At 37.0% G+C, this 15,780-nt stretch overlaps 1 protein-coding gene across 2 annotated transcripts in view; it reads right to left on the minus strand.

Moving 5' to 3' along the window:
• Positions 1-15,780, minus strand: part of BTAF1 (B-TFIID TATA-box binding protein associated factor 1) — a 122,287-nt gene that overhangs the window by 78,868 nt on the left and 27,639 nt on the right. For both annotated transcript variants that reach the window (XM_064269574.1, XM_010589112.3), the window contains exons 6-14: positions 15,428-15,564; positions 11,643-11,772; positions 10,902-10,970; positions 9,476-9,565; positions 8,713-8,808; positions 8,438-8,614; positions 5,495-5,635; positions 4,543-4,667; positions 1,293-1,413 (exon numbers count right to left, since the gene is read on the minus strand). In XM_064269574.1, the coding sequence (XP_064125644.1) occupies positions 1,293-1,413; positions 4,543-4,667; positions 5,495-5,635; positions 8,438-8,614; positions 8,713-8,808; positions 9,476-9,565; positions 10,902-10,970; positions 11,643-11,772; positions 15,428-15,564 (1,086 nt within the window). The remainder of the gene's footprint in view (positions 1-1,292; positions 1,414-4,542; positions 4,668-5,494; positions 5,636-8,437; positions 8,615-8,712; positions 8,809-9,475; positions 9,566-10,901; positions 10,971-11,642; positions 11,773-15,427; positions 15,565-15,780) is intronic.

Here is a 15,780-nt window from a genome sequence, read left to right on the forward strand (position 1 = left end):
TAAATATTCTGGATAATTAATTTATATACGAACACCTTATTTCCCAATAATGTCAAATAAAGTTGATATTAATATATAAACAATAAAAAGCCACAAAAGTTAAAAAGAGCCTGTTGGTTTAATCACCTTACAAGGAACGGAAGCGCTTAAAAGAACAATGTGAAGGGAAGAAATCTGGTAAGTTCATGAGGCCCATCTAAAGTGAATTTAAGAATATACACATCAAAAACATTTAGGCAAAAATAAAAAAAGTAAAACAAAAATGAAATAAAAATTTAGAACAGCCATGCCAGTTTCATCAGATCAGCTCATGCCTAATCAACTGAGAATTATAAAACAGACCTTATAGATTTTTCTCAGAGAAGATTCTGATTAGACAAAACCAAAAGGATAATGCAAAACCAGATTTACAGATGGTGACTTACAGAAGTTCAACACAATACCATGCTGCAGATTAAAGCAAGTCTGCGTGGAATTTCCCTAATTCACACTGAAATGCGTGGTTAGTGAACACACAAAAACATTTATGCATCCCATAATCTACTGTCTAAATAATTCAACTACTGCTTTTTAAAGATAATTGACCAAAACTGCAGTACCTATGCATAACAGCACACTAGAAGAATGGGTTCCTCACTAGTATCCCCCCAACTCTAGGTATTCTGTTTGACTATCAGGTTATGTTAAATAAAGGAATGTGAAGCTTTTTATAGGCAGAATAAAGACTCTAGCTCATCACAAGCTCCATTCACACAGTGATATTACCTAAAAAAATCTCTGTAAGCATTTCAGTGTGTGCCCCTGAAGTAAACTATTCTTGAAAATACCATGCTCTCAAGATTGAGTAATCCTTAAGATTACTCAAGTGCCTGCGAATTTCACTGTCAGTCTGTAGGAGTTATACTGCAGAGCTTCAAGTGTAGCGTCTAACCTGGGATGACTTCTGTCAACCACCTTATTGTCAACCATTCAAAGTAAAAACTGAATAACAGGTCCCCAGCAGAAAAGGACTATTTATTCAAACATTCATTCAACAAGTATTTATTGAGGGGCTCCTATGTGCTAAGCACTATTCTAGGTATTAGAAATATAACCTAGAACAAAACATCAAAATATTTCTGCCCTCATGGTGATTATATTATCGTGTGACTACATGATCACCATACTTCTACTAGGTGTGTCATTTTCCTGATCTCTGGATATGTAGCAAGTGTAAACTGGTGGTCACATTTATTTTATAAAATTAAATTATATAAATTTCAAGATTGTTATATATAGTTACTAGTTCTTACCTGGTCCTGTGTTGATAATAACGTAAACAGAGTTTCCAATGCTGCTCTTCGAACTGATGATATAGTGTGATGCAAAAAAGGCCAGACACGTGGAACTAAAACTGTGAGTGACTGCTGAATACTAATAAAGAAAATACAAATTAATCTTACTCATTCTCACTTGAAACTCCATTAGTACATTATCTTATATCATTCCCATTTGGACCTCATGATGTCGACATCAAGTATCTTTTTTGATGAATAAATTCCTAAAAGATAATATAATTTTCATATGAACATTCACTTAATACACTCATTCAAAACTACTGTTATATCACCTGAAAAGCCAGGGCAAACATGGTCATAAACAAGGGTAGAAATACTAACTTTAGGGTTCTTCTATGGCATGAGTACCGTGTATTACTTTTATCAAGTTAGAGCTTTCCAAAATAACTGTCCATACTCCCAACCTGTTCTTAAACAAACAAACAAACAAAAAAAACCAAATCCACTGCCGTCGAGTTGATTACGACTCATAGCAACCCTATAGGACAAAGTAGATCCGCCCCTTAAGAGTTTCCAAGGAGCACCTCCTGGATTCGAACTGCCAACCTTTTGGTTAGCAGCTGTAGCACTTGACAACTATACCACCAGGGTTTCCAACCTGTTCTTACTCAGTGAAAATGGGACATGAATCCTAGCTGGCAGTCAGCCCAGGAGATCAGCATTGCTAATCCTTATTCCATTCCCATAGCTAACCTCAATGGATAACCACTAATGTGAGTAACTTCCATCCCCTTTTAGAGCAGGGCTTAGAACCAGTTACTTCTGGTTCTAACCCCTGCTGATAATTTTCATTTCTAACAAGTTTACTGCTGAAAATCTGCATTTCCATCTCAGACACACTGAATTAGAACCTACATTTTAACAAGCTCCCCAGGTGATTCTTATGTATAACTTCCTGGGAACCTGTTAAAATGCAAATTCTCAGCAGAGGTTTGAATCAGAACCAGTTTGAAGCCCTGTTTTGGAGCCTTCTCTGCCACATATCAAAAGGGCAAGAAGTGGTATGATGGTAGCTTTGAAATTTGCTATCCTGGTTTAGCATTATCAACTTCAGAAAACTCAAATTTCCTCCCTTTCACAGGTCAGATTTTCAATGCGGAAACAAGGAAAGCCAAGTCTAGGCTAACTTGGATCATAGGATTCCTGTCACATCTATGAAGCATTTATAAAAAAAAAAAAATTTATAAAAGTTACCTGGAATTATGAAAAGATTCGTAAGTACTATTTGAAGTATACACCTCTGCAGAAAAAGGCACGGACAAATAAGAATGTGCTAATGTAAATAACTACTTACTGTTCTTCTGTGGTTCCTCTCAGGAAGTCTATCTTTTCCCACTAGTTTCATTACTTGCAGGTTTGTATAAATATCATTCCTTATACTTGTCTACATGTTCAGTAAATTTACTTATAAAATTGTAATTTGAATACGTGCACACACAGACATCAAACAGACTCAAAGTACATAAAAGCATTATAACAAGTTCTTGTCAACAGTGTAACTGTTCATGCCCCAAATAGCATGCTGCATTTCTTCTTACATAAGCCGAAAAGTATCCACCAAATACCACAACATAGGAAGAAAATTTTCTAATAAGACAATTTTGGGGGAAAAAATGATCAAAAGCTACAGCATTTCACATTGAATTAACGCAATTTTCACTACAATCTTTCATTTTCTTACATTAACTAGCTTTTCTGACACCATGTACTTGATAAAAAAAAAAGTTAAATCCTTTATTTAGTGCAGGTAGCAACAAACTAAGACCTGCAGGCCAAATCCAGCCACCCGTTTTTGTAAATAAAGTTTCATTGGAACACAGTCATGTTCATTCCTTTACGTATTATCTATGGCAGCTTTCATGTTACAACAGTAGAGGTGAGTAGTTCTGACACTCTATGGCAAAGGCCAAAAAATACTATCTAGGCCTTTACAGAAAACATATGCCAACCCCTGATATAGGATCATTAAAAACCCTGCATTTTGCAGTTGGAGAAGGGCTTTCACATATATTAACTCATTCAATCCCTACAATTTTCATTACTAATGGAAACATCTGAAAATTAGGAAACTCCACAGATATGTACTACCACTTTAGTTTTTCTCTTGTTTTTACACGCAACTGTTTTGCTATCCCAACTTGTAGACTATGCTACCAGTCTAAATTTAGCATTAAAGTACTACCGGCAGGCCAGTATTATTTGAGACATTCTCTACATTTTTCATACATCTATAGTTTTCACCGGAAACAGACTCACTCAGCCAGAAATCACCTATAATCATATGAATATGTGCTGAAGATCTCACTAGGCTAAGATCAGTAATTAATTTTCTCACCTGTGAATTTCTAAAAGTTGCAGAAGAATTTTTTCTTCTGTATCTCCTAGGATACTATTAATATAAATAATAATATTCAGAAGCCACTCCAAAAGATAGAGAATACATTGATTAGCTGAGCTTCTCTTCAAATATCAAAATAGGAAAAGAGGTGATACTTTAAATTTTTGGTATATATTTTTGGCTTTGCCAGAACTTTGCCTTTGGATACTATATCACATTACTGTGTATTCTCTTCCTGATGTAATTACTGAAATCAAGTACAAGAGTTGCAGAAATAAACATCACGAAGAAAAAGCTTACAGAGGAGCAAGTTTTGGAAAACATAAAGTTCACGGTCAATTATAATCCTGTTAACAAAGTGTCACTAAATAAGGCCAAAATTCTATATTCTGGGACTGGAGCTGGAAATAATATACAGTGATTGCATTTCTAAAGTAAACTATTATAGGATGAATAAGAAGAAGAATTACATAACTGAAGTAACCCAAGGAACATGGCTTTTTAAAGCTCTAGCCCCAAATATGCAGGTGGCCAGAAAGCAAAGAAAAGGCATCCTGCAAATAGTGGTCTTTGGCATCCCAAGGAAACCCTGGTGGTATAGTGGTTAAGAGCCACAGCTGCTAAGCAAAAGGTTGGCAGTTCAAATCTACCAGGCACTCCTTGGAGACCCAATGGGGCAGTTCTACTCTGTCCTACAGGGTCACTATGAGTCAGAATCAACTCAGTGGCAAGAGGTTTGGTTTTTGGTTGGCATCCCAAACTTGTAATACTGTTCTTAAAGTACTACAATATAATTTTTTTAGGCGTAATTATCTGGAAATGTATGTAAAGGTTTTTTTCTTTATTCTACTAAGTAGAAATAATTACCTGCATTGTTGGACCTGAGGATAAGTTAACAAGGATGAAAGAAGGGTCATAATACTATTTGTTGAAGCTGTCAGATCATCTAGTTCCAGAAGAGCATCCCATAATGTATTTATAATGAAGGGTACCTATAAGATCAGTTACCAAGAAAACAATTATCAATTTTATAAATACAAAATATTCATTAGCCTTGCCAAATTGCACGCCAGGGGCCCTTGCTGATTCAGTGACATGCACAATCCCAAAGACCCCCGACAGTGCCAGTTCTGCGCAAAATTAAGGAGGAGGTAGTATTTGTCTCTAACAACTCTCTACCCCTCTTTTTAGTGCTGTTCAACTCTATCTACTCTGATGCTTCCTTTGCTAACCAGGCTCATAGGGAATTCAGAAAATAAAATAGCCAATGCTCTATTCTGTGTAAAAATCTAACTTTGAAAACTATACAGTATAGAAACACAAGATATGGTCCTCTATGTAAAGCAATTTTAATGCATTTAAAATGGCACTAGCCATCATGAAAAGAAATTTAGTTTTTAAGCTTTTAAAATATTTGTACTTCCAAATACATATATTGTTTTTGATAACACAAAGGAAATTCAGTTAGACCTTAAAAAGGCACTTCAGAAAATGAGGCCAGACTAAGAAACCGAAAGCTAGAACCAAATTCTTAACAAACAAAAATCCTGTATGTCTAAAAACCAGGAGTGAAATAAAGGAGAAACGGCTGCTTTCTTCTCAGCGAAGTTCCCTATATATTCCATACACGAAGGGGAAGTAGATTACTGCAATTCTTTCCCAGGACAATGTATAATTGAGACTGCATGCGTCAGAGGGATGTCTGTCACAAGAAAATTTAGGATGAAGGAGAAAAAGGAGCTCATTGTTTTTCCTAATACTCTATACCCCAAATATAAACAAGCTGTATAGGAAGAAAATGCAAAAATATTTACTTTACCTTTTGTGTCTGAAGATAGACAAGACTTTCTACCACAGGCACTAACGATGCTGCCGCAACAGCTCTGACATCATCATCAAGGTCCTGGAGTCCTTCTATTATTCTAGTTAAAACTTTAGGCAATAAAGTATTAATTACATCCTGTAAAACAGTACATCAAAATAGATTAATTTCCTGTTGTACAATTACTGTGCTTAAATATTCTTACCAAACTTTCTATATATGAAAGCATAAAGTCCAATATTTGTGCAAAATGAATCACATAAACAGAAAAATAATATCAATATGTAACTATTCTCATCTTTAAAAGTCTACACGGGTATTGAGTGCTATGTAAGTGCAAGTGAATGGTATTATTAAATGTAACCTAAAACACCAAAACATGTTTTCTCGGTAAGAATACAAAAAGCAACTAGAATGCTCTGTGTAAATACATACACAGTAAATACATAACATACATAGTGCCAGAAACTTAGCTTCCATTTCTCATTCTTTTTCAAAGTCACTGGCAACCAAAGAGGGTATGAGAGGAGAGAAGGGAAAGCCATTCCTTCCTGCTTCTCATTATTCCAATCTCCTCTTTCTGCATTCCCCGTAACACAGGAAATCCCAAGAGGTTACTCCTGTGATCAAATACTAGGAGTTTCACTGAAAATTGGTCTTGTTATGAAATAAAGACAGCTTTTCAAAAACCAGTAAGGCACTTACCACTTGCATGTAATTCAACAGTTCTCTACAAAGGCTAGCAGGAGACAGAGAAAAGATGGGTGCATTTATGCGGGAAGGAGGGTTGTCAAGGAGAGAAGGGGCTGATGAGTCAGGTGAAACAAGGAAGGAAGAAGGGGGGAAATGAGTTGGAGAGAGAGCTCAAGTATATGAGCAGAATCAGTAGATAAGGTTTTGTTGTTGGCAGTTTAAAAAAAGAGAGAGAGAGAAAGGCAACTTTAGAAACCTTCAAAAGGCCTATGAGCTTGCCTTTATGAATAGGAAAGAAGATTGCAGGAATGGCTAGACCAATCCCTAAGGCCCTGACAGGGTGCTGGCCCAGTCTGGGAAGTAGTCAGGGGACTTAACTAATAAAAGGTCCTGTTCTCTACCTCCACATTCCTTTTATTTTCACACATCTTCTTTGTCCTCAACACACACATTCTTCTAGCACCATTATCTCTAGGTCAAATCAGCTGCTCAGGACAGTGGAAGTCTCTCATTCTAAAACCAACTGTATGGTAGGAGTTACAGATTGAACTGTGTCCCCCCAAAATATGTACTGGAGTCCTAGTTCCCATATCTGTGGATGTAATCTCACCTGGGAATTCGGTCGTCTTTGTTATGTTAACGAGGTCATATCAGTATAGTGGGTGCCCTGGTGGCACAGTGGTTAAGAGTTCAGACTGCTAACTAAAAGAACTGCAGTTTGAATCCACCAGTCGCTCCTTGGAAGCCATACAGGGCAGTTCTACTCTGTCCTATAGGGTCGCTATGAGTCGGAACCGACTCGACAACAACGTATTTGTTTTTTGCGGTTATCAGTATAGTATGTTGTCGATACCAATTACTTTTGAGATATAAAAGGGCAGATCAGGCACAGAAGCATGCAAACACATATGGGAGAAGACAGATGCCAAAGCACATGAAGATCGCCAAGGAACCAGGAACAGAAGCTGAAAAGAGACAAAGACCTTCCCCTAAAGCCAACAGAGAAAGAAAGCCTTTCCCCTAGAGCTAGTGCCATGAGTTCAGACTTCTAGCCTTCTAAACTGTGAGAGGAGCCCTGGTGGCACAGTGGTTAAGAGCTACATCTGCTAACCAAAATGTTGGCAGTTCGAATCCACCAGTCACTCCTTGGAAACCCTGTGGGGGCAGTTCTACTCTGCTCTATAGGGTCCTAATGAGTCAGAATCGACTTGATGGTAATAGAGCCCTGGACAGGATACCGTGAGAAAAAAAAAACTGCTGTTCATTAAAGCCACTCACGTGTGGTATTTCTGTTACAGCAGCACTAGACAACTAAGACAGTGGGCAAGTACAGATAAGGGGAGAGATGTTTTACTGACATTTCACACTGGGATTCTGAGCTAATTTTTCCACAAAAACAATGTTATGCATGTAGCTAAATTATATTGTACTAATGTACAATGATACATTATGTATACACTTCAGATACGTTACAAATGAAGTAGGCTTTTGTGGATCAATCTAGTAACCTAAATCCCAACCATAAGATGAGAAACAGCATGTCAAAGTTCTCAGTATCCTACTAAACAAGCATAAGGGCTTATAAATAGATTATGTACATATGCATGTATTTTATCCTGGATGAAGTGTAACAATACAAAAAAACACTCGACTAGAAGACACACTATCTAACTTCTAGTTCTGGTTCTAACTCTAACAAGTCTTGTGATCTTTAGCAAAGCATCTAACTTTTCAGAACTTGTTTGCCTATATAAAAATGGTAATACTACCTGCATTTGCTTCTTAGAAGACTTGCTATAAAGGATCAAATAAGAAAACATTAACAGTTAACATGCAAAAGTACATGACCATACAGATTGCCTGTTTATGCACTTACTGTAAGTATGTATCCTGCATCACTCAGCAGAATATCTTGTAGCACTCAGAGTATTTAATATTTAAATAAGTTAGAACAGTTAAGCCAAGTAATGATAGGCTCTGAATTAACCGCAGCCATGGATTAAAGGGGGAAAATGATCCTTGACTTTAAAGAGTAAACAACGTACTTCACCATCTTATGATTTATACTTAAATTCTTATTTAATACCACCTATCTCTAAGAAACTGCCTCAAGAAGCCAAATCTTAAGGACCAGCTTATCTGTAGCACTAAGAATCGGGGGTCACTTCAGATAGCCAAAATTAATGAAAATAAAAGAACAGGGGAAAAAAACCTTCCCACAAATGCTTCAGAAATGGAAGTGTCTACCTGACGAACTGCCAAAGCATATTTTATTCCCAGCAGACCACCATGTCTAACTTCCCATTGTTCTTGTGTAAGTAATTTAAGCAGCACATCGACAGTCTTATGAACTCCCGTTTCATTCATGTGTTTCAACACCACACCTAATGTTTGAGCACAAGTTTCACGAACTGGAGCCACAACCTATAGAAGAGAAGGGAAGAAAACTTACATTTGCAAACAAATTTATTTTGTACAATCTGAAATTTGATTGGGCAAAGCCTCCCTTAGGTGATACTTACTTCATCTGAAACAAAGTCTCCAAATCTGTCTAATGCAAAAACACAAAGCAGTCTAATAACCAAATCTTCCAACCACTCTTGATGCTGCTGAATCATCTGTTAAAATATAATCATTTTTCATAACAAAGATCACACTTTGTACTGAGGGAGGAGGGGAGAAATGGGGACACCTTAGATCCCCCCTAAAAAATTGTAGGACAGATTATTTTAGCTGTAAAAACAGAATAGTCCCAATTAATATCCTTAATATTAACCATATCCTCTTTAATGATAAATCTGATTCAGATATACTAAATCAAAATTCTTAAGATTCATGAATTTTATTGTTATTGTACTCTAAGAGAAATTAAGAAACTACTTAAGGTTGCTATTGTATTTGTTACTTATCAACTTGCTTCCCTATTTACCAGTTGTCTCTCCATGCCACATCAATCATGCTCCTCACTGACCTCTCAACTATCCTCTTATCTCATCATATTCATCTCACTCTACTTTTTAATCCATTATATCCTGCTCAAATACCCTTGCCTCCACATACTGTTTTTCCACTCTGTTCCTAAACATCTTTGCCCTTAATTCATTCTTCCTCTGTCCATAGACTTCTTATCTTTACTTTTTTCTCTCTTACTCACCTTTCCACATTTCTTCCTCTTAGTTACCTCTCATTCCTACTTCATGACACATACTCTCTTTGGCTTCCTTATTTTGGAAAAAGAGGCCAACTACTGAAACCTGGTAATAATTGTTGCTTTAAAACACTCACCTCTTCTAAAGTGCTGTCTCCCATTTTACCACCACTTTTCCCATGAGCTTTAAGGATTTCCCTAAGTCCAGTGCCTGCACCATGTCGAACCTAAAAGTGCAAGCACCAAGAAGCCAGTGTTAGGTGTTAAATGCTTAAGAAACTGAGTTTAACTTTCCTCCAATATGAAAAAAGGATATCGTATTTTTAAGAAATTAGAATAAACTAAAGAGTACTTTATAAGAATGTGCTTTTCTTCTACCGTGCAAGAAGAGGAAACCCTGGTGGCATAGTGGTTAAGTGCTACAGCTGCTAACCAAAAGGTCAGCAGTTCGAATCCGCCAAGCGCTCCTCGGGAATTCTACGGGGCAGTCCTAGTCTGTCCTACAGGGTCGCTATGAGTTGGAATTGACTCGACGGCAGTGGGTGGTTTTGATCCAAGAAGAAATACATATGTTAATTTCAAAACTTCTTTTGGTTATGTGGAATTTTTAAAAATAGTAAGAAAACAGCTATTCTAAAATCCTTCTGAGATAAATCTACATTGCTGTTACTACTTTATTCTCTACCTTTCATTCAGCATTACCCATGGCAAGGGAGGAAAAGGAATGTAGAACATATATTGTTCTCCATTGCCTCCAACACCAATATTTTAGAAATAGATGCATCGAAACTAAGCCCCAAAGTTCCTAGTTGTAACCACCAAAGGAAGGCAATCCAAACAAAATATATCTTGTGATCAATGCTTCCCTGTAGTTCTAGGATAAACTGCCTTCCTTAGATAGATTGAGGATATTTTCTGCAGCATCATCTAGAAGGGAGGAAAACAGGCCAGTAACCCTGCACTCACCTATTCAAGACCCAGTTTGAGATAAGACTTGAATAGCTTTAAATAGAAGAACATCAAGGAATGGAAAGGCTGTGAAAAAGCATTCCAAAGAAGTTTTAAATTACCCAGAGCCCAACAGAAGGGGGACAAAATAGCTTTAGATCATCAACCTCCAACTTAAATGGAAGGTGCTTCACTTTCATCTCTTTTACATATTGGGACTTGTTCAAGATTCCTTTGAAGAAATTATTTCTGAGGTTAAAAAGATGGTTTGAAAACTACTGCTCTTGATCAATAAAAACTGTCTACTTCCAAAGGAAATGAAGGCAATTTCTACCAACTGGGGGAAATATGCCAACCTAGAGACTTTTAGATTATAGCTAAACAAATGAAAAAAAATTAACAATTCACTAAACAAATACAATAAAAAGGATATGAAAGGTGAAAATTAGTCTAAAATTTTCTGCATAGAAAGTCAATGGTACCAAGTGCCCTGACAAGTGAATACTGAAATGGACAAGGGGAAAATAAAGTAGACAAAGTAGATTGTTCTTGACATTGTTCCCTTCGTTGGCACAAAAAATAGAGCTGAGAGAAACTGTAATGAAGAAATCTTACCTCCCAGGAAGGATTAAAAAGGTCATTACAAAGTTCTTCACAAAAGCTTTCCAAAGGCCATTCATTTGTCTGAATAAGAAAAACAGAATTACTACCAGTCCAAAAGGTCTATTTTATGCTAATAATTTAACAAACTGTTTATATATAGGTCTAGTAATAGTTATTGTTGCTGTTAGTTGCCATCAAGTCGATTTCAACCCATGGCGACCCCATTTGTTACAGAGCAGAACTATTCCATAGATTTTCCTGGCTGTGGGATCCACTAGGTGGCCCAAACAGTTAAGTGCCTGACTACTAGCTGAAAGGCCAGCAGTTCAAACCCACCCTGAGGCATGCTGGAAGACAGGCCCGGCAATCTGCTTCCAAAAGGTCACAGCCTTGAAAACCCTGTGGTGCAGTGCTACTTTGTACACATGGGTCATCATGCGTCAAAATCGACTTGATGGTAACTAACAACAAAAAAATCTTAATGGAAGGAGATCACCAGCCTTTTCTTCTGTAGTACCACTGAGTGGTTTCAAACTGCCAACCTTCCGGCTAGCAGTCGAGTGCAAACCATCTGCACTACCTAGGTATCTTCCAGTAATAGTAGTCAGGCTTTAAAATTTTTTAATTAAGTAAAAATACATATAAGATTTTTACTAACAAAATTTCTCAATTGCAAGATTACTAAATACTATCTATCGAAATGTTAGAAAAAAACACAATTACGATGGACACTTCAGGGCATTTGAACAGTACCTCCTCAATTAAGGAAGAGTTGTCTGAAATATTATCAATCAAGACTTTGGAATCATTTGCAGACTGATTAATAACAACATTTGCTATTTTCCGTCTCTTTTCTTCTGGCTCCCCGTCAGTGCTATCATTGCTACAAAAGAAAAGTCATCCTTTAAAAAGTGAACAAAAGATAAATGTGAACCACAATGAATGTAAGAGAATCTATCATTTGAACAAATGTTTAACCACATTCTTGCTTACACGGTTTACTTAAAATTTCATGTACCGAATATTTAAGATTACCGGCTTAAATTTTTTTCAACAAAAAATATTCTACTACTTTTGCTGTCAAATACAAAATAGGTTAGTAAATTCTCGCTTTCAAATGGGATCTTAAATTTAACAATGCTTGTTTTTTCTCCCTTGTTAACAGCAGCTCCCCTTTTTATTTTAAACTCCATTAGTCCAACAACCTACATACAACTGACCCAGCTTAACACTAACTTTTTATTAAGGTTTTGGTACCCTAGAGAAAATGTACCGAGTAATACAGTATAGTCTCACTAATTCTTGAGAAATACGGAAATAAGACAATTGATCAATGAAAACTGTGTACAGAAAATCCGAGGAAATGTTCTGACTTTAAATAGACCAAAAGGGGAGATAGGAGGGTAGAGAGGGTTAGAAACTGGCAAAATTGTCACGAAAGGAGAGACTGGAAGGGCTGACTCATTAGGGAGAGAGTAAGTGGGAGTATGGAGTAAGGTGTATATAAGCTTATATGTGACAGACTGACTTGATTTGTAAACGTTCACTTAAAGCTCAATAAAAATTATTAAAAAAAAAAAAAGACCAAAAATATCAAGGCTAGCCTAATAGCAAAATATTACAAAGGTGGGGACAAGCAAAACTACCTTTATTCAGTATTAGCAAGAAAGAACAATTAGCAAACTTTCAGTCAAATACAGTATTATTTTCTATAAATATCCCCCCGCCACTCCGTATCAATTGTGTAATTTATTTGACCAATTATTTTTCCTATAAGATGACGAAAGAAATCTGAGCCTCCCTAACCTCATCCCCTATTACTTTTCTCCTAATTCTCTATTACCTAGCCATATTTATCAGTCGTCTTACTGTCCTTGAGCTTGGTAGGCATGTTTCCACCTCCAGGCACTTGCCGTTGCTACTCCCTCTGTTTGGAACACTCTTTTCCCAGGTATCTAGCATCCTTATTTGTTTCAGGTCTTTACTCAAAAGTCACTTCTGTGAAGCCCCCTGCTTATCATTCTATCTAAAATTTCAAACCTTCTCCCCATAAGACATTTCATATGTTCTTTCCTTGCTTTATTTTCTTTTTCCTTAGCCCTTATCATTACCGTATTATACATTTTACTAACTTATCTTGTTTCTCATCTATCTTTCCCTCTAGAATGTAAGCTCCTAAAAAGCAGGAATTTTTCTCTATTTTATTCACTACCGTATCCCCAGGGCCTAAAACAGTGCCTGGCACATAAAAGGCATTCAATAAATGTTTGTTTATGGAAGGAAAGACTCATGATTCCTGAAAAATAAGGTCTCATATTTCCAATATTTCGTATTTTTGGAAAAAATACTTGCATGAATAAAAGCCAGCAGAAACACTTACTAGGTTACTATATGATTCTAAAGAGCTGTTAATTTAAAAAGCCCTTGTAGTTAAAAAGCTCAATAGAGTTTACACTCTTTAAAAACACTTAACCCCCAAGTAAAAATTTCTACCAAGTAGATGTATATTTTTATTTATCCTCTTTTGTGTCTTGCTTTTAAATAAACATCCAATCATTTTTTAGCTTTATCTGAATGCAAAGTAAAACATTTTGTCATCTGCAGCAAAATCCTATTTTCATAGGTTTCCTAGTGTTTAATTTGTCATTTATGCAAATATTTCTTCAATACCATTAAAGACTCTGATTTAATACATGGGAGTGGGGCCCACAAATATGGTTTGTTTTTTTAAATAATTTTTATTGTGCTTTAAGTGAAAGTTTACGAATCAAGTCAGTCTGTCGCATATAAGCTTATATACACCTTACTACATACTCCCATTTACTCTCCTAATGAGTCAGCCTGCTCCCTTCTTTCGTGACCGTTTTGCCAGTTTCTAACCCTCTCTACCCATCTCCCCTCCAGACAGGAGATGCCAACACAGTCTCAAGTGTCCACCTGATACAAGTAGCTCACTCTTCATCAGCATCTCTCTCCAACCCATTGTCCAGTCCCTTCCATGTCTGATGAGTTATCTTCGGGAATGGTTCCCGTCCTGGGCCAACAGAAGGTTTCGGGACCATGACCACCGGGATTCTTCTAGTCTCAGTCAGACCATTAAGTCTGGTCTTTTTATGAGAATTTGGGGTCTGCATCCCACTGTTCTCCTGCTCCCTCAGGGGTTCTCTGTTGTGCTCCCTGTCAGGGCAGTCATTGGTTGTGGCCGGGCACCACCTAGTTCTTCTGGTCTCAGGATGATGTAGGTCTCTAGTTCATGTGCCCTTTTCTGTCTCTTGGGCTCATAGTTATCTTGTGACCTTGGTGTTCTTCATTCTCCTTTGATCCAGGTGGGCTGAGACCAATTAATGCACCTTAGACGCCGCTTGTTAGCATTTAAGACCCCAGACGCCACACTTCAAAGTGGGATGCAGAATGTTTTCATAATAGAATTTATTTTGCCAATTGACTTAGAAGTCCCCTTAAGCCATAGTCCCCAAATCCGCACCCTTGCTCCGCTGACCTTTGAAGCATTCAGTTTATCCCGGAAACTTCTTTGCTTTTGGTCCAGTCCAGTTGAGCTGACCTTCCATGTATTGAGTATTATCCTTCCCTTCACCTAGGTTTTTTTTCACCTAAAGTAGTTCTTATCTACTAATCAGTAAATAACCCTCTCCCACCCTCCCTCCCTCCCCCTTCTCATAACCACAAAAGAATGTGTTCTTCTCAGTTTGTACTATTTCTCAAGATCTTATAATAGTGGTCTTATACAATATTTGTCCTTTTGCCTCTGACTAATTTCACTCAGCATAATGCCTTCCAGGTTCCTCCATGTTATGAAATGTTTCACAGATTGGTCACTGTTCTTTATCAATGTGTGGTATTCCATTGTGTGAATATACCATAATTTCAAATACGGTGTTTTAAAAAGCTCTCAAAGTGCTTCTAAAGCAAGAAATTTTGAACCACTCTTTGATAAACACTGCTCCAAGCCATGCACAGATCTTACTTTTACTTATTTATTTTATCCACATAATTCTTTCCTACAATAGAAGGTAAGCAAGCCTGGGTTATTACCTGTTATGCGGTATAGCACATGGCCTACAGAATAGGTGACATAACACTATGACAACGGCTTTCACCGTCCTAAGGCAGTGTTCTTAACTTGAGGCTCCAGACCACCTTTCTGAATTCACTCCCTACTATTCTCCCTTCTCTCCACTCATTCCACCCATATTGCCCTTCCTTCTGTTTCTTGAACATTCCATGATTAAGGCATTTGCACGTTTCCTCTGAGTTACTCTCCCCTTTGAAGATCTTCAGCCCTCATTTTGAGCTGATAATAAGAAAAAAAAATTTACATATACGGATTTTTCTGAGGAAGCGGTTCTAGTCCATAGAGATAGTAAATAAGTTTCCCTAACGATTGAGCAAGACAATCTAAATGGTACACCACAACTAAAAACAATGTCAGCAAAATGTTTTTTATAAATTAAAGCAGACACAGATTTAAGCGACACAACATTACTCTTTTAAATGAATAAGCAGAAAAAGATCGCTACCTCTTCTCATTAGTCTCCACTGTATCCCTGGATCTCTGTTTTGCAAATAACTTGGCCATTCTTTTAGCTTTGTTCTTTTGTCTATTGCTCATTCCTGCTCGAAATTCTGAGTCAATCAATTCAGCTGCCTGGAGAGTCTAAAAGAATAAAAAAATACTGAGTTTGAACTTCCAAAGTTAAAATAAGTATTCATGGTCTCAGCCTCAGAAGATGACTAAGGCTATAAATTTCATGATCCTAACCCAGAGGAGGCTTTCAGGAGGTGAAACTTCAAAATAACCACAGTATCACTGAAAGTTACAAGAATAAAGAATGAAAGAAACTGGTGGTGATCATCATCTGTTGAAAAAAAA

This window comes from Loxodonta africana, chromosome 16, assembly GCF_030014295.1.
Source record: "Loxodonta africana isolate mLoxAfr1 chromosome 16, mLoxAfr1.hap2, whole genome shotgun sequence".
NCBI lineage: Eukaryota > Metazoa > Chordata > Mammalia > Proboscidea > Elephantidae > Loxodonta > Loxodonta africana.